This window comes from Abramis brama, assembly GCF_963993115.1.
Source record: "Abramis brama genome assembly, chromosome: 24".
Classification (NCBI taxonomy): Eukaryota; Metazoa; Chordata; class Actinopteri; order Cypriniformes; family Leuciscidae; genus Abramis; species Abramis brama.
Window position 1 is genome coordinate 23,152,777 of NC_139986.1, and position 22,830 is coordinate 23,175,606.

At 36.1% G+C, this 22,830-nt stretch overlaps 1 protein-coding gene across 1 annotated transcript in view; it reads left to right on the forward strand.

The window, feature by feature from the left end:
- Window positions 1-3,186: 3,186 nt before the first annotated feature.
- cnbd1 (cyclic nucleotide binding domain containing 1) overlaps window positions 3,187-22,830 on the forward strand; it is a gene marked incomplete at its 3' end in the record, with an annotated part of 35,703 nt that continues 16,059 nt past the window's right edge. Inside the window, 4 exon segments of the mRNA XM_084102060.1 lie at window positions 3,187-3,281; window positions 5,558-5,677; window positions 19,140-19,285; window positions 21,248-21,339. Of these exon segments, the coding sequence (XP_083958186.1) occupies window positions 3,211-3,281; window positions 5,558-5,677; window positions 19,140-19,285; window positions 21,248-21,339 (429 nt within the window). The 5' untranslated portion in view covers window positions 3,187-3,210.

The window sequence follows — 22,830 nt, forward strand, 5'->3', positions numbered from 1 at the left end:
AAATTTATCTCTAAAATAGAGACATGTTCATTTTATATTTCTGTTTCAACTGGCTTAAAAAGAACAGAATAGTTACTCACCTTCTGTTATTTAAGGATAGCCTATGTTCAAGTTGTTGGTCATCCTTATTTGCTATTAACCAAATATGATTAAAATGTTTTTAAAATGTAGTTTAAAATGCAAATGTCAAATGTGTAATTTTAGTATTATCTATATTATAGTCTTTATTAATATTTTGAACTAGTTTTTATTTTTATAAAATAAATAGTTTTATATTTTTATTTAATTTGAGTTAAATTCATTGATTAGAATTTTTTGTCATTTTGTTTTTGTTTCTTTTAAAGCTCCATAACTTTTTTGGGGTTAAAAATTATCCAAAACTGATTTTTGAGCAAGTACATAACCAGTGTTCAAAACTGTCTGCTTGCCTTAGCTAGATTCAAGATGGTAAGCTAGCTTGTAATAATGTTTTTAATTCCAGTGGTACTGGTGGATTTCCGCGGGAAATTCGAGCATGTCTTTGCGTCATTACGTTGCATCTGTACACATAAAGAAGGCGTCTTGGCTAGTGCACTATATTGCGTGTGAGTATGGAGTCCAGTGGTAGATCTTTTGCCAAGCATGTCAGAGGTTCTGGGTTCTAATCCGCACTCGTATAGGTTTTTTATTTATTTATTTTTTATACATCAAAACCGATTATGTTTATCAGTGGTTGTATATCAGGCAGGGACACGTTTGTGTGCATTTTGTTTTGTAATTTCACCGAACTAATAGAGAATCTCCACAACGGATTTTAGCGCGCGTCCGAGTGAAGACTATGCCCGAGCCACAAGACAAGAGAACACAGTATGGCAGGGATAGGCAACTCCGGTCCTGGAGGGCCACTGTCCTGCAGAGTTTAGCTCCAACCCTAATTAAACACACCTGAACAAGGCAATCAGTGTTTTCGGGATTACTAGATAGATACAGGCAGGTGAGTTTTTATGAGGGCTGAAGCTAAACTCTGCAGGATAGTGGCCCTCCAGGACCGGAGTTGCCTATCCCTGCAGTATGGTTTAAACAGTATCTCCCGGTCGACTGACATTTATTAAGTCATCTGCTTTAAACATTACAGTCCTCATGATAACTTTCGTTAACTTTACATCAAGTAAATCCACTTCAAAAGCTAATTACTTCTGGACAGCAGCGCCATAGAAATATACAGAGCGACCGCAAAAACGGAAGTTCAAAGACAATATTCTAAAGATGGCGGCGCCCTCGTTTCTCTGGCTCATAAGGTCTATATTTAACAAACAAACTAAATGAATGCTCTGCTAGTTAACTGGAGATGTTTTATTTATTTGTATTGGTACATTCGTGCCGCGAGATGTTTCAAAAGTGGTGGGGACAATATCGACCTTAGCAAAAAGTGGTGGGGACATGTCCCACCCGCAAATTACGCCTATGGTAGAATCTGTGATTGACAGCTGCACATTCTCCACAAAACATTGGATTCATCCACGCTGTGCAGTGCCGAGACACAACCCACGTAAAGTTGATAATTCCGCGAATAACTGCAATTGCAGATTTCGAACAGAGATGGCGACAAAGGAAAAACTACGAACTGCAGCTTTAAAAATTACAATTTGGGGTTTATTTATCTTTATTTGCTACTTAAACTCAAATGTCAAAGCAACATTTTCCCTTAGTTTCATCTAATATTTACATATATTTTTTATTTCACCTTTCTTTCAATTAACAAAAATGTTTTTAGTAAATAATAATAACTCATGTGTTTATTTATTTATGTGTTTGATTTTTATTTATTCGGTACTGCCAATGGGTGGCGACAAACTACCGTCTTTATGAGCGAGTCATTAAATCATTCATTCAACAGAATTGTTCACAGAATTGTTCACAAATACTGATTCATTTTGGAACTATACAAGTGTCCTTATGAGTGACTCAATGAGTCATTCATTCAACCGATTCGTTCAAAAACACTTGATTCGCGGCACGCAACGGCTCTGTTCCTGTTTGGCTGGCTTCTTTTGGAAGTAGTTTTGTTGGCGAAGCAAATAGACAAACTAACTTGAACTATTTGTGTCTAAAATGTAAGTTACTCAATATGAAATTCTTGTTTACTGAGTTGTTAGCCTGTTGGCCCACTTGTACCTCATTAACTTAAATTTGAGGTGTCAACAGTTGTCGCTTTTTTATTTTGCGTGTGGAAGCGTGCCATCCCAACAAGAGACTAATAATAATGAACTTACATGTTTTATTAATGATGTTTTAACACGATAACCTGTCTGTAATATGAGTAACGTTAAGTTACATGGCTGTTGCCATGACGCACAGCGACGTTCAGGTACAGAGACATTTCATATCAACATGTTTAATAATGTAACGTTACGGAGTCAGTTATTGTACATATCATAGACCGTTTAGTTCATATTATAGGCTGGATTGGGATCACTCCCTTTTGTAAATGACAAGGCTATTCTGCATAGACCAGATAGAGGAGACGGAGCTGGTTGTCACACAGTCTATTGAATGTTTTAATTTGGTAAAATAAGCATTAGATTTGATTTCTGAAGTCTTACAAACATAATATTAGTGCATTATTTTCCTCATACTGTGGAAGTCAATGTTTGGTTACCCATATTCTTCAAAATATTTTTTTTGGTGTTGAGCAGAAGAAATAAATTCATACAGGTTTTGAACAACCTGAGTAAATTTGAGTAAATAATGACAGAATTTTCATTTTTGGGAGAACTATCCCTTTAAATCATTATTGCAGTAAATTATGTTAAAATAACTCACATCCCTAATTTTAAGAGAGTTTTTAAAATCAGCATATAAAACATGACTAGAGATGTACACACATTTGTGTAAACATAACAGTTAGATATAATCCTTGTGACAACTAGCCCTGATCTTCACAAAATAGAACAATTTTGTGTTGGTTGTTACTGATCTGCCAAATATGGCTTTTATACTTTTATCACAGCTGAGTAAAGACTCTCAGACATCGACTACACGCAGCTAAACCAGCTAAATGAAAGGTAGGAATGGTCATTAATGTTGTAAATTATTTTTTGTCATTTCCGAATGTATTAGTTGCTTGTGAACTTATTAAACTAGTGTTTTAATATTCCATTAAAAAAAAAAAAAGAAGGTCTCGCTTCTCTTCACAGTATCAGTTCTACTGAAGAGGCCCATAAAAAATTCATGAAACTTTATCAAGGAATATTCCTGCGCCCTCAGACATCTTTACCCAGAGTACAACTCAAGAGTAAGATGTGAGTAACCATGTCTTTAATATTTTAAAAATGACTAATTAATACAAATTACTAATTGGTAATCTATCATGAGATCATACCACTAAAACTAGTTTCACTAAGGAAAAGGTTTTGCATTGAAGTCTATGGCGTAGACATTATGGAGTCAGTTATTTCCAATGCAAGATTACCATTCCATCGAAGCTTGTTTCCGCCACTGAATAGAAAATAAAAAAGGAAACTGCGATTTTTTTTCTGAGAAAAAAGAATTAGAATTGTAAGTTAAAATGTCAAATACCTTTTTGCGGAAACAAGCTTCCATACCATTCCTAGTAACTCTTGTCTAAAATAAAGTGCAACTCATGTCTGCTTAGTTTCAGTGAGCTGTTCATGATCAGTTTCAGGTAATGCCGTAATGCTCTTACCTGGAGAAGTAGTTTATTCAGCTGCAAAACTTAGTAGTAAACACTGTAGCAAAGAAAACTTAGTAAAGCTCAGAATTAGATTAGATTACCTTATAAATTAAACAGTGATCAAATGTAATCAAAATAAAGATACTTTACAAACACATGAAAGTAAGATATATAATTCGGGACCGTTTTTGTTTGTAATTTCCCTTATGATATTTTAAAAGGTCATAATTTTGTTTATTGGGCGTACTAGAATTGGTTAACATGCTTTTCACATACTGTACATTATTGCAGCACCTTTATTCCCAGTCTGTCTGAAACACTACAAAGCCTCTCCTGAGAAGCCAAAGAGTGCTCTGATTGGATACTGACCACAAACCTTTGAACGGTATTGTACTTTGAAATCAAACTCACAGTTTTTTTTTTTTTTTTTAGCAGTCCTCTGCATTCAGTTGTAATATTACTAATTTTTTTGCATATTGGGGATGAATGAAAAACTGTAAACTGATCAGAGTGCGCTGGAGCAGTTTTAGGCCCTACGTCAAACTTGCGTCATTATTCTAAAAATCGCCCTTGTGTCCTTTTGGAAAGTCACATCTTGAAGAGTGAAAGTCACCAACAGGAAGTGTTTTCTAAAAGACACGTGGGCCGCACCCCTGCCGAGGCGTGACGCAGAAACTGAGGAGCTGTCAGTCATTTCAATCTCACTGTAGTCCCACTCATAGATGCTCTGAGTAATGTTTACTGTCTTCTTGACAGCCTGCTGGAGCAGCAAAAATGAATGTTCTTGCGGGTAGTGACATATGAGTCATGGCTCTAATTGGCTGGAATATAGATCTGCTCCCAGTTGGAATCGTCTTGAATAGCGCTGACAAAGAAGGGTTATTTAAGGATTGGTAAAAGTGAAAAATGGCGAGTGATTATCTTGTAAATCAATTTTGTGACTGTGGTTAAGGTAATCCTGACTGAATGCACTTCTTATGGCTGCACATTTTTAGTTATGCTGTTAATCAAAAGTTTGGTCACACCTACTCATTCTTTAATTATTACTTTTCCCACAATTTAGAAAAATATAAAGCCATTAAAACTATAAAATCAGACAAAATAAAGTATGGAAATTGTCTTATAAGTCATATCGGTAACATTTTACTTAAAGAATTTATGCATTATAGTATTTTTAATGCATTAATAATGCCTTGTAATGCATTGTGCAGTTAATGAATATTTGTAACCAATACATTATAATCCTTGGGTCCAATTTTCACTATTACTAGTTGCTTATTTGCATGCATATTGTAGGATATTGGTAGTTTATTAGTACTTATAAAGCACATATTAATGCCTGCCCTACATGGCCATATTCTACATCCCTTAATCCTACCCAATATCTACCTTACTAACTATTCATAACAGTAATTAGGAGTTTGAGGCAAAAGTCGTTGTAAATAGTTAATAGTGAGAATTGGACCCTAAACTAAAGTGTGACCTAATTCTTATCTATTCATTGAACATGCCTTTAGAAAGCATAATGCATTAAAACATGACAAACAACCAAGGAATCTGCGAATATTATAATGCATTTTAACTTTGGTTACAATTCTTTATAAATTATTACATGCATTATGAAATACCTTTATAATGAATTATACTTAAGGCTTTTGTAAAGTGTTACCGTAATATCGCAGTCTGCATGTTTGAAGTCTTGTCATGCAATCACTTAGAGTAAAATATAACCTCTTTTATTATTTCTTGCAGCCCAACAGTGTTAAACTACACTTTGTCATGAATATCCTCATTTATTACATTCTGATTCAACAGCACAAACTTGGCAAGTGATGGATATAAACTTTATGAGAATCATCTGATCTTCTCTATTCCTCTTGGCAGCCAACCTCCAGTGAAGCTGAGAGTATACGAGTCTGTCCAGGAGGTCAGCAGACATCAGCCACATGGAAAACTGGCTCAGGATTCCTTCATGAATCATGTGATCAAAGCCCTTAAGAAATTGTGAGTATGACTAATAGTTCTTTGTGGGTAGTTTAAAGGCCCTCTGGACATAATGATGACACAAATGACTGATATAAAATACTCATTTATATGGTTTGTCTGACCTGATTTGAAGCTGCTGGGGTGAAGTCTGTCAAAAAAGGTCACAGTTAAAGGGATAGTTCACCCAAAAATGAAAATTAGCCCATGGTTTACTCACCCTCAAGTCATGCTAAGTGTATATGACATTCTTCTTTCAGACGAATACAATCAGAGTTATATTAAAAAATGAAGGCCTTTATTAACCCCCCGTAGCCCTGTGGAGCACTTTTATGATGGATAGATGCACTTTTATGATGGATAGATGCACTTTTATGGACTTCAAAACAGAAACTGCCATTATAAAGCTTGGAAGAGCTAGGACATTTTTTAATATAACTCCGATTGTATTCGTCTGAAAGAAGAATGTCATATACACTTATAGGATGACTTGAGGGTGAGTAAATCATGGGCTCATTTTCATTTTTGGGTGAACTATCCCTTTAACCCCAGAAATAAAAGTGCAGTTAAATAAGCACAGATTCTCCTGCAGTTCTCATTATTTTACTGCACATTTTCAAAATGCAAAACAAAAAATCATATTTTTAGAATTTATTATTAAATCCATCCAAATCCAAGTTGTATTATGTTTCCAAACACATAATATTGTGTCCAAACAGGACAACTCTCATTACTGCATTACAGTAATTAGAAGATTCACAGATGAGAATTAGAAACACCCATATGCATTACGCTAATGAGAATTGTTGAATGTGTCAAGTCTATTGACTGCATTCATTCACTCTCAACCAGTTTATTATTATTAGACCGACACTGTTTTATCTGATTGTATTTTATAACATTAGTGATAAAACTGACATCGGACTGTCCAACATCCAGTGTTTCCATCTACCAACAGAGGGCAGTGTATCACCTTTTCAGCTTGTCAAACAATCATGATTTAATTCTGCTCAGGGCCACATGCATCCCAGAATTTCTTTGAATAATATTTGAAGCGACACAGTTTTAATTAGTTTTAGCCGTATGAAATCTTTGGCAAATTAAAATCGTAGCTTTCATAAAAAAAACAAGACGACATTTTTAGTATTCACTATTGAATGACGTTTGGTAACACTTCATTAATAGCATAATAGAGGATGGGAATAATCTCCTGCCCTCTCTGCCATTATCTTAATGCGTTATCTTAATTCATATCAATAGGCCCTGTTTCACTTTCCTGCTTACACAGTTCATTTGTGTGAATAGAGAGGGAGAGAGCACAATGTAGCTTTCTTTAGTTGAGCAGTGCAGGATTGTGGGATTGGAGTATCCAAATAGCATTTCCTCTTCTTATATGTTTCTTGTAGGTGTTTGGATATCGTTCCTTGTGATATATTTTCCCTTATTCATCTACTGAACTTCCCAGGATTAATGGATCTGTTTTTTATGGTTGTTCTTGAGCTTTGTAGGACAGATAGACACCAGAGAGACAGGAAAGAGGATATGGAGATCTTTCAGTGGAGGATCAGAGCATGGTTGGTGTGAAAAATTTATATGAACTAGATTTGTATATGTTCTATTGATAGAGGCCAACCCTAGGATTCTATGATAATTTGCTCCCCACATACTGTATGGCACAGATTCCACTTATAATGTACATTACTGTTCAACATTCTAGGGTTGGTACATTTTTTAAAATGTTTTTGAAAGAAGTTTCTCATGCTCACCAAAGCTGCATTTATTTGATCAGAATACAGTAAAAAATAATATTGTTATATTAACTGTTTTTGCTATTTTACTGTATTTTTGATCAAATAATTGCAGCCTTGGTGAGCATAAGAGACTTATTTCAAAAACATAAAAAAATCTTGCAGACCACAAAATTTTGGACGGTAATGTTTTTTAAAATGAAATTTATTTCTGTGATGGCAAAGCTGAACCAGTCTTAAGTGTCACATGATCCTTCAGAAATCATTCTGATATACTTATTTAGTGCTCAAGAAACATCTATGTTGAAATCAGTTGTACTGCTTAATATTGTTGTGGAAATAGTTTTTTCTCTCAGTATACTTTGATGAACAAAGTTCAAAAGAACAACATTTATTTAAAATCTTTATAACATTGAATGCCTGTCACTTTTGATTAATTTAATGCACCAAATTCAATACATGAGAGTTTTTAAAACCACTAAGCATTAGCATGCACCACCATCCCATAGAAGAAGCTAGTACCAGTGCACCATGGTAAAACATAATCAGCGTGAATTCTGAGCACTCAGTGTGTGATAGATGGACTGTGCCTTAGGCGGAGTTAATGAAGGCAGATGGCAAAGCATTTCTCCTGGATTGCTTCACTACTTTGATTTGCTTTGCATGCTTAGTTATAACAAGGGAACATTTGTGCTTTAATGTGCCACATTACAACTTAGTAGCATGTATCACATACAGAGAGCTTCATGCATGGGCAGTTGGAAGCAAAACTTCCCGTGATGCCCATTTTGCATTTGTAGTGACATTACCTACGGGGTTTTGCGATGCCCTTGTAGACGGTTCTTAATGCTTTTTCATGTCTTCACATTTTTTTCCCCCTTCCAGCTCTCAGTGTCTAGATATCTCGGTTGTGTATGCCAATTGCCACCGGGGGAATATGTTTGAAAGATGTGAGCTGGATAAGAGAAATAGGTCACGATTCTATTCGATTTGGGAGACTCAATCGTCTCGTCCCTGTGATGTTGCGCCTTGTGACATTCAGCGGACTGTATTGTGAAAGAACCTCAGCCATGTGGAAATGAGATTAGAAAGGGTAAAAAATCACAAGCCCACAGCGATAGACAACTCGACGGTGCCACTGGAAGCACTATCAAATGACGAATGAGTTTGCTTTAAAGGTAAACAAAATAACTGATTTGGTTTAAAGTCAACAAGAAATCCAAATTTACCTTGTTTACTTTTTTTTTAAAAGCACATTGCTGGTCTTATTGTGCACAATTCTTTAGTGCATGTTATTTTTAAAATATTTTTTTTAAGAAAAAAGCTTGTCTTTCTATCAACAATGCAATAATTGCTTTGATTTTGAATGATATGCTCTTACATTTCAACACTCCCATTTCATAGCCACATTCCAGATAAATCAAAGATCCAGCCTATGGTATTCTCATAGAATTTTCTGTTTTATTGTTAGTCATTGCTGCTAGGTATCGTAACTACACCTTTTGTCCCGAAAAGCCATTTGTCTTTGTCTGCTGCATCACAGCTCATATAAACATACACGCAAATATTTTATTGTAGTACATGTTTTGCCAGTGGCAGCTTTAACTTTATTTATATTTTATTAATGTTTTATTATTATTAATAATAATAATCATTAATATACATAAAAGCTTGAAAATTGAATATGAATGTTTATGTTTTTCTTTGTTTGCTGCTTTTCACAACTTGGGATAGTCGTAAGTGAAGGGTTTGGGACTGTACTTATTGTAGTGCCATGAGCCAATCAAGCGTTGCTGTGATGTAATTTTCTAGTGGTTTTACAGTGATTAGTCACTTGACATTTGTGGCTCAGCCGATTGGCTCTAAAAAAAAAAACATTGTGGATGTGAAACTGAGCGCCCGTGAGAAAAGATGGCAGATTTTAAATTGCATCATTCCAGGGTGTGAATGTAAATGCTAAGAGTAGTTTTCTTTATTATAAATATTCTTTAATGTTGAATATCCTCAGAAATATGTCAGATTACAGAAGTAAAATAGGTCGCTAAGTGCATTTTGTTTTGACTTTAATGTGGACAATGTAATGATCTTGAATTTGTAAGGATGATTTACACCACACTGTCATTTCTCAGCTCTTCTAAAAACATTTTAAACGCATCCAAAGGTCAGTTGGTTGATCTGAAGGTCATCCGGTGACCTGGTGTGTGTGTGTGAATACACTAACTTATATGGGTTTGTTGTCTAGTATGTCTTTACATCTGCTCTTGTCATAAAGCCAGTTTTCCTCATCCAGGTCTCATGGGGAGCTGGACCAACTGTGCTGGCAACTTACACACTCACACACACACACACATACACATACTTCCTGCTCTTGCACGCTGTTCCCGTGAGAGCTTGTCTCTCTGCCAGCTCTGGAGGCAGGAAGTGCTTGGCTTCCCCCCATGCTGGCTTTGCCCATGTCGCTCCACGTCCAGGAGTCCATTGTAACAGTCAGAGCAGGGCAGTGACGGGGGGAGGGTTGCTCCAGAAACCAGCGGAAGACGTTCAGCTTATTTAATGTAGGAAGCCAGCCAGCACAACCTGCTTTGTGTGCACTTTCTGACTGTATTTTTTAAATTTTTTTTATAGTTCGTGTATTTATTTTGCTCTGTGTTTCAGGGCCCTGACCCCTCCTCAACACTTCACCCTTTCCCACAATCCTCCTCTGTGTTTCCTGGGGATGTGTGCTGGACAGAGAAACACACTTTGACCCAGAAAAGATTTCAGTGTTACCTGAAACTCTAATCGGTGTAAATATGAGGCATACGTGTATAATATTTATCTATATAATACTATTACATTAAAAATGTAATTTAACATCTGTCATCATCTATATATTCAGCCAACAGGCGTGATTATCATCTAGTGCAGTTCAGATGTGTAAATCACATGAAATGTTTAGTTTTATGGTGTTTTCTTAGAGTTTAGATAATTTGGAAAGCTCTGGGGCTCATGTGTGTGGAGACAACGATTGGCCGTGTTCCCTATCAGCCTACAGTTCTAAACCGCTGATGTATTTGCTGTTTAAGATGTTATGGAAACGGCCAAATGAAAGCAGAGAAAGAAGCCTCCTAAACTTTGAACCTCTTTTGTATCTTCTTCTCTGTGGTTGGTGCTGATATTTGAATTCACTTCTTTTTTTGATAATTTGTTTTTAAATGAGGATTATTTTCTGATTTACAGTCTATATATTAAATGTCCAGTTCAAGGTCTTAGTGCTCAATGGACATTCAGATGGACAAAAACAGATATTATGTGGCATTTAAACAGCATGCCTTAATTCAGCTCAATAGTGTCTGGTGCAGCTTATTGGAGAAACCATGTCATATGATCTTAAGGTGTTAAAACTGATTTGTGCAACATGCTAGATGGTTTGTTGATGGTCCAAACTGGTCTAAACTGCTTCTACCAGGTCAAAATGAACCATCTATCCCGGTGCTCTGGAAGTTGAATAGTTTTTCTACCTGTGCCAGAAAATACTTTCTTCTCACTTTGCTGTGGATCAGTTTGTTCTTTCACAAGACATTCATGATCAGATATTTAATATGTTGGCGCATTAAGAAACTAGAAAACCCAGGATTGTATTACTCTTCTTCACAGTGGGAAAGGAGCACCAGAGAGAAATTAACCAGACTGTATTTTTTCTGGAAATATGACCAGCATCAGGTGCTGTTCACAAATGGTATCGCTGACGGTTCTGAGTGATGGAGTCAGGGGATAAGTGCACTGGTAAATCTCTTTACTGGAGGAGTGAGGTTTCTTTCTAAAGAAACTCTGAATAAAACAACAGCTGCAGTGGAAACTTCATCATCATCATTGGAAAGGTCGAATGGGATTGGGAAGAAGGGAAAGTCCGGTTCTGGGCAGGTCAATCAAGGCTTGGTGCTTTGGACCAGACTCCCTTGTTGTCAGACTTGAGAGCAAAACTAACACCTAAAGGATTTATTTGTCCCAATGCTGAGTAAATGAACTCATTGACTTAACTAGCTTTAATATAAACCAGGTATTGTCTTTTTCAATGCTGTTATTTAGTAGACTGGCCTGATTCTGTTGTTTTCATGTCAACTCTACAGCTTGCAGAAAAGAAAAATCATATATCACAATGGATCTTTTTTATGTTCTCAGATTCAAGATCAAATTATTTGTGCTTAACAATTTACGTTGTTTTTATAGCTACAAATTTGACTAATTTGTTTCTGTTTTTATTTATATAAGGAAGTTTTTGGGTCGGAGCCTTGAAAACTTTTGTTGGTGTAACCTAATGTATTCAGGTTGATTCAGTCATATTAAATTATATTTGACTTGAACAGTGTATGTTAACAAAAAAAATGTTTTTTTCTTTCAAAAGGAGAAATCAAATATAAATATTAGATGAAAAACGTAAACTTTAAAAAACGTAAACAATAAGGTTTAACTAACCATGACAAATTAACAAATAATATGTGTGTGTAATAAATATGACAAAAAAGTACAAAAGTACATAACAAAATTACTTAAGCTAAATTTAAAATGAATAAAAATGAATTCAAAATATTAATAAATACTATAATAGTATATAAATAATACTGGACCTGAACCAAACTGGTAATGTAGGAGGTACTACATGATAAACGTTTTTTGGTTGCCTGACAAAGGTTTATTTATTATATTTTTGTACAGGGCAAGTGAAGTCCATTAAGTCTTCTGAGCTATGAAAAAGTAACCTTTAAGCAATTATATTTTACTTTGGGATTTGTTGGTGAGTGTTTGGCCCAAACAAATGCAAAGCAGAAAGCTGCACACTTGTCTTAATGCTTTTGCTTCATGATTTTATGGCAGAAATTTCGAAGAGTGATTGATCCCTACAGGGTGCCGCTGACAAACCTCCCTCCTCACTTTGCCCAAAATGTTTATGAGATGCAATATCAAGTTTGAAAATGTGTTGTTGTTTTTTTTTGAACAATGACTTTAGTTTTTCCATTTAACAGAATCTCCTGCTAGGCGTGTGAAATGGTTTTGTTTTCACAGAGTTGTGTTTTGGTCCAAAAAAACGTTCCCAGTTTTGATGACATACACACGTGTTGGCTGTGGAGTCTTATTTAACAGCTCTGACAGTTATAATTTGTGCTTGAGCTCTGTTTTGTCAGGATTCAGGACTTTGGCTGTTAGTAGGAGAACCTCAGAACCAGCTGTGAAACTGAGACTCTGCTACACGTGAGGAAACGGATCACTTCTTCTCCGTCTCTCTCACACGTCCATGGCAGCCAAGCTCTGGTTGGTGGATTTCAATTAAGCCAAATCACAGAAGACCAACTAACTGTTATAAATACTTGTTTAGTTCTCTCAAACTTGGTACTTCTGTTTTGTTTGACTAGCAACCAGCATAATCTGCTAGTCAATCAGTGATGAAATGAAATCATTTACTCACTCTCATGTCCATCCAAACATGTATGACTTTCTTTTTTTCTGTGGAGCACAGAAGAAGATATTTTGTAAAATGTCTTGTTTTTGTCCATACAATGAAAGTCAATGGGTTCCAATGTTGTTACCAATATCTTCTCCCTTTAAGACTAGCACTTAACCTGCACTAACCAGAATAAACCAACCTGGACCGCCATTTTTCTTGTCTCTTTCAGCAGGGATATAAGACTGTAAGACTGCTGCAATTGATGTGCATGACGGATGTGGCATTGGACATTTCCGATAAAACAGATATTGGACCAGTCATTGCTGGATTTTAAAGAGCTTGTCTATTCTGACTTTCTTGGTGGCATAAAAGGGATGAAAAGCTAAATATTTTTTTCTTCTTCTAAATTCTGGCTTGACTTTTTACCTCCTATTTTACTTGAGCTCTAGAAAGGGTGAAGACAATTTAAGAAAAGACAGTGGAGGTTATCAGCAAGGAGATTTGCACGTTCAGATTGAATTGATTACCCGGAGAAGGTTTCCCTTTTATCTTCAAAGTAAAGTGGCACTTAGAATTTGAATTAAGTTTGCTGGCCATTCTAACCCCAAAACAGCTTTGTGGCTTTAACTTTGAGATAGCCCTTATCGATGTACCTCTTTCTCAGTGATTTATGTCAGTGGCTGCTCTCGGTTTAGTGGCAATTTTCCCGGTGCATTCTCTGGAGATAGTTCGCAGGAAAGTATTTGGTGGCTGATAAGATAGTGTTGTAAAGGCGGCCTGCTCCTCAGATAAGGACCATTACAGTTATTTGTTGAAAGACAAAGCCTCTCGCTGTCCGACAGACCCGTGAAAGCTGCTCAGTGAAAGCGGCTGGCCACTGAAACCTCTCTGATGCGGCTGTAATTGTCTCCCGAGCTGAGCAGCACAAACATGGAGAACGGTCCTTAACCCTTCTCACGGGAGGTGAAATGAGTGTCTTTGCTGTAGGCTCTTTGTGACACTACATTTCTCTTTGTTTTGTTGAGGTTATTGTTGTTCATTCTTTGCTTTGATAAAAAAGGGTCATTTGATGAAACGCTTGTCATTTACAATTTGATAAGGCTATTTTAAAATACTTTTTTGTAAGATTTGAAACATTGTTTTAAATAATAATTTAAAGGTGAGTTCACCCAAAAATAAAATTTCTGCCATCTGTCAACCATCCCTTATGTCGCTCCAAACCCGTAAGATGTTTGTTCATTTTTGAATTACAAATGAAGATATTTTTAATGAAATCTGAGATACAGTGGGTACAGAAAGCATTCAGACCCCCTTAAATTTTTCACTCTTTGTTATATTGCAGCCATTTGCTAAAATCATTTAACTGGAGAGGATCTGCAAGGAGGAATAGCAGAGGATACCCAAATCCAGGTGTGAAAAACTTGTTGCATCTTTCCCAAAAAGACTCATGGCTGTATTAGATCAAAAGGGTGCTTCTACTAAATACTGAGCAAAGGGTCTGAATACTTAGGACCATGTGATATTTCAGTTTTTCTTTTTTAATAAATGTGCAAAAAATGTCAACAATTCTGTGTTTTTCTGTCAATATGGGATGCTGTGTGTACAATAATGAGGAAAAAAAAATGAACTTAAATGATTTTAGCAAATGGCTGCAATATAACAAAGAGTGAAAAATTTAAGGGGGTCTGAATACTTTACGTACCCACTGTATTTCTGTCCCTCCATTGACAATCTATACAGAGCTACTTTGATGCTTTAAAAAGATCGTAAAACTAATCCATATGATTTGAGTGGTCTAGTCTAAATTTTCTGAAGAGACTCAATCGCTTTATATGATTTAAGATGATTTTATATGATTTTTTTAACAGATTTAAGTCTTTTATTCACATATTAACATTGATCAGCGAACATAAACAGAAGCTTAACCCTATACGTTGTAGAAGCACAAATGTGCTGTGTAACACAAGAATGAATCTCATTGGTTCTCACGGAAGCTCAAACGTGCTGCGTAACACACAAGAATGAATCTCATTGGTTCTCGCGGAAGCTCAAACGTGCTGCGTAACACGAGAATGAATCTCATTGGTTCTTGCGGAAGCTCAAACGTGCTGCGTAACATGAGATTCTTGCGGAAGCTCAAACATGTTGCGTAACACACAAGAATGAATCTCATTGGTTCTCGCACGTCAAGTAAGCATGATTGAGCTTCCATTTACCATAACTGTTGTGTACGTTGATCAATACTTATATGTGAATAAAAGTCAAAATTAAATGTTCTTTAGAATTTGTATTAAGTTTGCTGGCCATTCTGACCCCAAAAACAGCTTTTTTTAAAGAACTTTTTGAAGCGTCAAAGTGATAGTTGCGTAGGGACAGAAAGTAGTTGCGCCAGTGGAGGGACAGAAAGCTCTCAGATTTCATTAAAAATATCTTCATTGGTGTTCTGAAGATGAACGAAAGTCTTAGGGGTTTGGAACGACATGAGGGTGAGTAATTGATGACATAATTTAAATTTTTGGGTGAACTTTCCCTTTAAGTGTTAATCATTTCCATTGTTCATTAAGTTTTAATACATGTTAGGACATAATTATGTCTTAAAAAAACAACAAAGTTGACAGTTTTACAGTTAAAGTTGACATTTCAATCTTTTTAGGGCAAATGCTGTAATGCTGATCTTTCCACAAATCCAAAAGTTATAGAAAATAAAGACTAATTGCTAGCTTTTGCTTTCCTCAAAATGTGCATATTTTCTAATTCATCAAAGAGAAGCAGAGGGCAAAAAATGCATTGCATGATGAAAAGAAAATAATTAAACAAATTAAAATGACTGGATATGTGGTGATGTGTTTTAGAAAGTGACTCTATACTGTAAAAGTTAGTATCAACTACTATTTGTGTTGGTAATTTTTTGCACATATATGAAGAATACAAATGGCACTTGTTTTGTAGAATGGGACTCTTGGGATTTCAATAGTTTTTCCTCACTTTCTCAGCTCTTTCCTGTTTTATTCTCTCCTTCACTTCTGCTGTTTTTATTCAACACCACAGGCTCTGTATGTACCGCAATCAGAAGATATTCTCACACAAAAAAAAGTTATAATTCAGTTTTTACTCATTCATTCAGTGATAAGTGCCCTCCAGTTAATTAGAATCTTATGGAGGGATTAAAGCTTGCAATTATTATTATTATCTACAGAGAATTCATAATTAATGGAAGTATATGGAAATGTCAACGAGGATCCTAGAATTAAGCCAGAGACCATTTCCTAGTCAGCATCGGTTAGCAAAATTTCAACATAGAAAATGGTTTTCAGGTTTAATTTGGCCTTTGACATGAAATGCTGATGTTTCGCAACAATGCACTTTTATTAAAGTGAAGTAATATTTTATTCAGGTTTGAAGAAAAGTTGGCGAGATGCATATCTGACTGGTTGGACTTCAGTACCGTATTCTTAGACTAACAATCAAAGAGAGATCTGATCTGACTTACAAAGCCTATGGCTTTAGTTCCATACACTACATTAACCTGTTCTTACATTAACCACAATACATTAACATTTTCTGCATCTGAACTGAATTTTAACAGCTATTGTGGGTAGTAGGCAAAAATATTTTCCCATCCTGGTCCCATGGCTTTTCCGATTAATATAATTGGCTCAAAAATGCTTTCTGGAAGTGATTTGCTTGTTGACAGCAAGTAGCTTTTCTGTGTATTTTTTTAACTTAATTTTGTGTAATAAATCTGTTGCATTATTTTATAATCATCTCTCTTTTTGAGTAATTATATGTGGATTTTGTATGTAAAACCAAAAATGTCTCATCCTGGTGGCTTAATTTTCAAGGAAAGCCCTGCTTATATAAGTGCATATTTGTCAGCCAGACCAACATGAAATATACAGATTATTTTGAGCTAAAAATGCAAAAAAGAGCTTTACTTCCATGAATTAGCTGCGTTACCAAGATGGCTTTAGACAAATTTTCTATAAAAAAAAATTCTAAAAATGTACCACTGAACATAGAAGCGGTTTGCTCATTATGTAGAGGAGTTCATCGACATATCTTCGTAATTCTCATTAAAAACAAACTAATTTGGTACCATCTTTTGAATCGACTCGTTCTGTAGAAACCAGGAAGATCAGAACTTTCCATAATGTCTCTTAATGACCTAAAATGTTTAAATCAGGGCTTGATCAGGTGACCTGACATGAACATTGCCTTATTCCCATCCATAGATAGATGATGTTACTGCTAATTGTATCTTTTAACAGGCAGTTCTGCTCTCACTCCAGAAATGACCACAGTGTAAAATATGATATCCTATTATCTTAACTGCATAATGTGTTTCTTTTTATCCACATAGTGCTTTGGCAGGAGGATGGGGAATTACAAACTTGGTGCAGAGAGGATGTTTTCTGAACCCTGAAATTAAGACTGCCAAACTATATGTGAAACGTTCCTGTAAATTGTAAACTCAGGCTTGTACATCTCTGCTATTGCTATTAGGACTAAGCTCTGCCATCTGTGTAGTGTTTTACAGCAAATGCATTTGAGTTTATTGATTTATAGTCTGGAGTGTATCAAAGATAAAATAAAAAAAAGTAGGTGTATAATGCATTTGAGATGTTTGGAGACTCTTTGGTGAGTCATTTCTGTTGTGCAGTACTGTTTGACCTCAAATCAATAAGCTTGTGTAGTAATTTTTGGAAGGTAAACAGACTTTCAGAAATATGTTAGCTCTTGCTTAATGGGTGATTAACAGTTAACATACTTTAGGTAAATTTGGGTGTTTTTTAACTAACACATTTTGATTTCTGCGATTTTTAACAAACAGGATGGAATTAGTAAAACAGATTAGATAATATCATAAAATATTAAAGAATTCCTCAAATACATTACTTATATTCACTGATGTTAGTGCTGTGTTACTGTTAGTGCTTCCTGGAGGATGATGTCACTCAGGAATTGACTTTTGTTTACTAAAGGAATGTTACAAAAGACGGGATGGAAGGTGGGATTGCAAACATAGAAAAACACCTATAAACTGTTTACGAATTAAAACAATATTCCCAGCAAAACATTGAAAAACATTCACTAGAAACATTCACATATTTCTTTACACACACACACACACACGCATACACACACATATACACTTAAATAGTTTAATATTTCAAGATTTCAGAAAATATTATATTTCAGGAAGTGCAATAACAGGAAGTTTTTCTTGTTTTTGGCATGGAAAGGCTGGTGGATGTCAATCATATTTTAGAGATGGAATATTCCAATGCAAGGCCGAAGCCGGCTCTGAGACTGACACTGATTTACTGAACACACAAGCACACGCAAGCGCTCACAAAGGATTGATTGGTGGATTTGACCTTCATCCAGCATAAGCAAACTCGTGCGCGCACAGTCTATCGGCATTGTGATTACTCACTCATGCTGGCAGCGGTGGGGTCTTGATGGCTAAACTCCTCCCCGGCTATTGCGCTTGAGATTTTATCTCTTGGATGCCCATGGAACTAGACACCACGCTAAAACCATCATCATCATCACACTCTAAGACACTAGTTTTCCCTTAAGAGTTAGCTTTAAACATAATAACATGATGCAGAGGATTTTCTTAACAGCAAGTGTTCAGGTTTCATTATCTGAGATGGTGCCTGTAGGACAGAAAGGGTGTAAAAAGATTAAGGAGTTTTTTGTTTGGGTTGCAGGGCTTTACTTTTAATGCAGATGAGACTAGATTTTGAGTCAGTTTATCTTTTAAAGAATGTCTTTAATGGACTCTGAATGTGCGATTTAATAGCTGCAGGTCGCTAAATCGCTGTTCTTTTGGTCACTAGTAGCTGTTGCTATTAGACTGCAGTGCTCAAGGGTATCGAGGTGAATCAGTTGAGCATAATTACTAGAAAGTGAAGCTCATATAACTAGTCAGCTATTATGGTCAACTAACTAGTTAATGTGGATAGTTTCATTTACATTCATTTTTGTTTTTCTATTTTTCTATTTTACTACTAGACAGTTCATAACATATAACAAAATATAATATCATGTATCGTATCTCGTATTGTGTGACGTGACGTAACAACATGACATGACATAATTACTTCTGTGCCAGAGAAATGTTGCCCTGATTACAAAAATAAGTTACATCAAATAAATCGAATAGAAAATTTCAAAAAGGTAGTTTGTCTGTGGCTTAATTGCTTTAAAGAGTAACAGTTTTAGAGTAGCTTCCCCAACACTGGTGTGAACGCCCATTGAATAGAGTTTGGTGTTTAGTCTCCTGAAAAATGAATTTGTTATTCTTTGTGTGTTTTGCATCCCAGTCAGAGCATCATGTCATTTATAAACTGCTGAAGGGAATCCACAGTCTGACCTCACAGCTGGGCTCGCAGGAGCTGAAACAGATTAGTACCGTCACCACCGTTGAGACCTGGGACCGCGGACAGATCAGTGAGATATATATATATACACACACACACACAGTCACACTCTTAAAGTGCATACGCTCTGAAAGCGTTGGTACTCCTAAAAATGAACAATCATCATCATTTACTCACCAACATATTGTTAAAAATTTGACTTTTTTACAAAATAAAGATTTGTACGAATTTTTTAAAGAATATCCTGGCCATTATTTTCAAGTATAATAGAAGGACAAAAGAGCACCAATATCATAAAAGTGGTTAATTTGATCCATGCACTATATTCAGAGTCTTCTGAACTCATACAATAGCTTTGTGTGAAAAACCATTTAAAAATTAAGTAGTTATTGCGTAGTATGTTTTGTAAAATAATAACCCATAAGACTTGGTATAACACATGCTTTAATGCTTTAAGAGTGTAGTAAATCACATGGCTGTTTGACAGGGATTGACTTAGTCTCATCTGGAGATGATTTAATCTATCATTTTCATCCACCATTTGTGCTTTTACAATGACAGATGGGAAATTTACCACACTCATCTTATAGATGAATTGTGCATCTTTAGAAGTTTTCCTTTTTCTAGCTCAGCTATGGTTTTTTTTTTAGATTCAAGAACAGTTTATCCATGATATATAAATAGGCTTCATAAACAGTATTACCACACTGGCTTCTTCGGATGCAGAGCCTTGCAAAACATTTGGCTTTGAAATCACTCTCCAAAGAAGATTCTCTCTTTCAAATATGTTAGTTTTATATATTATATATATTAGTGGCCTCATGCAACACGATCTATCAAGACAAATCGAACACATCTTTCATCGACATCATCTTTCAGTCTTGCCTTTGAATATTGTCAAGTGTTTGGATGCGTTTCTAAAAGGTTGAGAGCCCAGCCGCATGCTTGATTTTTCTATCGATGTGTCCATTCGTCTGCTAATCTGTGCTCAATAACAGCCACATGTTCTTTCAAGGCCACTAAGCAAAAACATAAAGGAAAGACAATTTGATGAAAGTATGAATTCGTGCCTCCACTCTGATGGTTACCATTTTGCAAACGTCTGGTGTTTTGGAGATGGAGATTTCTTTATTGATTCGTCTGGAGTGGTGGTAATGGCTGTGGCGTGTTGTATGTCACAGATGGAGGGAGGGAAGGGCTTCGTTATAGATGCAAGTTTTAGCTGTAGATGATTACAGAGCATAAACACTGTGATTTGCTGTTGATAGACGTCTGCGCCAGGCTGAAAAGTTTGCGTGTGAGGAGTGAGAGATTTCTCTGTCTGTTTTTCGTTTATTGAGGGTTTGCTTTCAGAGAGCAGGTTTTCATCTCATTGAGATCTTTGTGTCAAGGTGATTTATTTGTCTTAAAATATAGATAGATGACTGAAGGATATGAAAACTGCTCATTCCATAGTGTCTGTATATATTCCTCAAAATAATTTTGAGGTTTTCACGGATTTGTGTTTTTATAGTTTGCACGGAGATGATAATGTATCGTTTTCAAAAGTTTGCATTTTCAGGCCCACAAAACGCCATTGTATTATAAATGAACGGCCAAGACGCATAAAAAGTTTTCTCTTTTTAGTTGATAACTGTGTTAGTTAGTTAGAATTTGAAATTCACTGCAACAGCAGCAGAGAGAATTGCTCATTTAAATGCAGTTGTTTGGGTTTATTTCACAAAGTTGAATGCAAGAAAACTTTCAGAACCCATCAGCCAGCATCCAGCGATTGTAAAAATGTATGACACATCTCTATTGTTGTTTTCTGTTCTGAATCATTGTAGTTTGTGGAATCTTATTCTGCATGTACATTATTTCTGCACATAACAGATACAGTGATAAGATTCAGTCAGCCTCTTGCCCGCCTGCATAATAGTGTAAAGTGTTTTGGTCCAAAACAGCTGAACCGTAACTGTTGAGTGGAGAGTTTTCAAATTGAGTATGTTGTCTTCTACCTTATTTATCTCTCCTTTTTTCTTTCTGTTTACAGTTTTCAGACATAATGGATTTTGGCTTATTCTGAAGGGCTCAGTGAAACCATTCAGGCATGAAACCATTAAAGAGGATTGGGCAGCCTCTATGGTAGAAAATTACACTACTTGTCTGTCAGTGGTTAAGTTTAAATTGGCCCTCTGATTTACCTTACCTTAAAAACATTGCCATGCCTACCTTGGCAATTGTTGCTGACTTCCTTATTCTCGGACATTCTTTTGCTTTTTTCTAATCTACAGCCATGGCCAAAAGTATTGGCAGTGACATCAATTTTGTGTTTTGCGAAGTTTGCTGCTTCAGTATTCGTAGATTATTTTTCACATGTTTGTAATATTTACTGGAAAACAATGATAAGGATTTCATAGGTTTTAAATGCTTTTATTGGCAAAAACATTCAATATATGCAAAAAGTCAATATTTACAGTGTTGACCCTTCTTCATAACCTCTGCAATTCGCTCTGGAATACTGGATATCAGATTCTAGGCAAAATCCTGACTGATGGCGATCCATTCCTCCCCTAATTAGTTCTAAGAGTTGGTCACAATTTGTGGACTTTTGGTTGTCCACTCGCCTTTTGAGTATTGACCACAGGTTCTCTATGGGATTAAGATTTGGGGATTTGCCTGGCCACAGATCCAAAATATCAATGTAATGATCTCTGAGCCACTTCGTTATCACTCTTGCCTTGTGACATGGTGCTCCATCATGCTGGAAAATGCTCGGATCGTCACCAAATTGATCCTGGATAGATCTGAGAAGTTGTTCTTGCAGGACGTTTTGATACCATTCTTTATTCCTGGCTGTGGGCAGAATTGTGAGAGAGGCCACTGTCTTGGATTAAAAGCAACCCCACACATGGATGGTCTCAGGATGCTTCACTGTTTGCACGACGCAGGAGTAATGGTAGCGTCCACCTTTTCTCCTCCGGACAATCGATTTGTCAAATGTCCCAAAAAGTTGGAAGGGGGCTTCATCAGAGAAAATAACTTTATCTTCTGCAGTCCAATCCTTGTGATTCCTGCTTAATTTCAGACTGTTCTTGATTTTTTTGGAGAGAAGTGGCTTCATTGCTGCCCTTCTTGATACCAGGCCATTGTCCAAAAGCCTTGGCCTCACTGTGTGTGCAGATGCACTCACACACACCTGCTGCCAATATTGACCAAGCTCTGCACTGGTGGTGACACAATTCCTTAGCTGACTCCTCAGGAGACAGTCCTGATGCTTGCTGGACACTCTGGGATGTCCTGAAGACTTCTTCACTGCAGTTGAACCTCTCTCCTTGAAGTTCTTGATTATCCGGAAAATGGTTCTTTCAGGTGCAATATTCTTTGCTGCAATTTCCTAGCATGTAAGATGCAAAGTGATTATGGCTGAACATCTTTCTTTGGAAGTAACCATTGCTAACAAGAGCACAATGATTGGAAGCACTTCTTCTCTCCTTTTATAGCAGTCGGTCTGCTCTAATAATCCAATCACTTTCCTCATCATCCAATCATGATATGATTTGGTTTGGAAAATTGGGATTTTTGTGATTTTTTTTTTTTTTTTTGCCAATGAAGCTTTTTGCAATTTTTAAAATG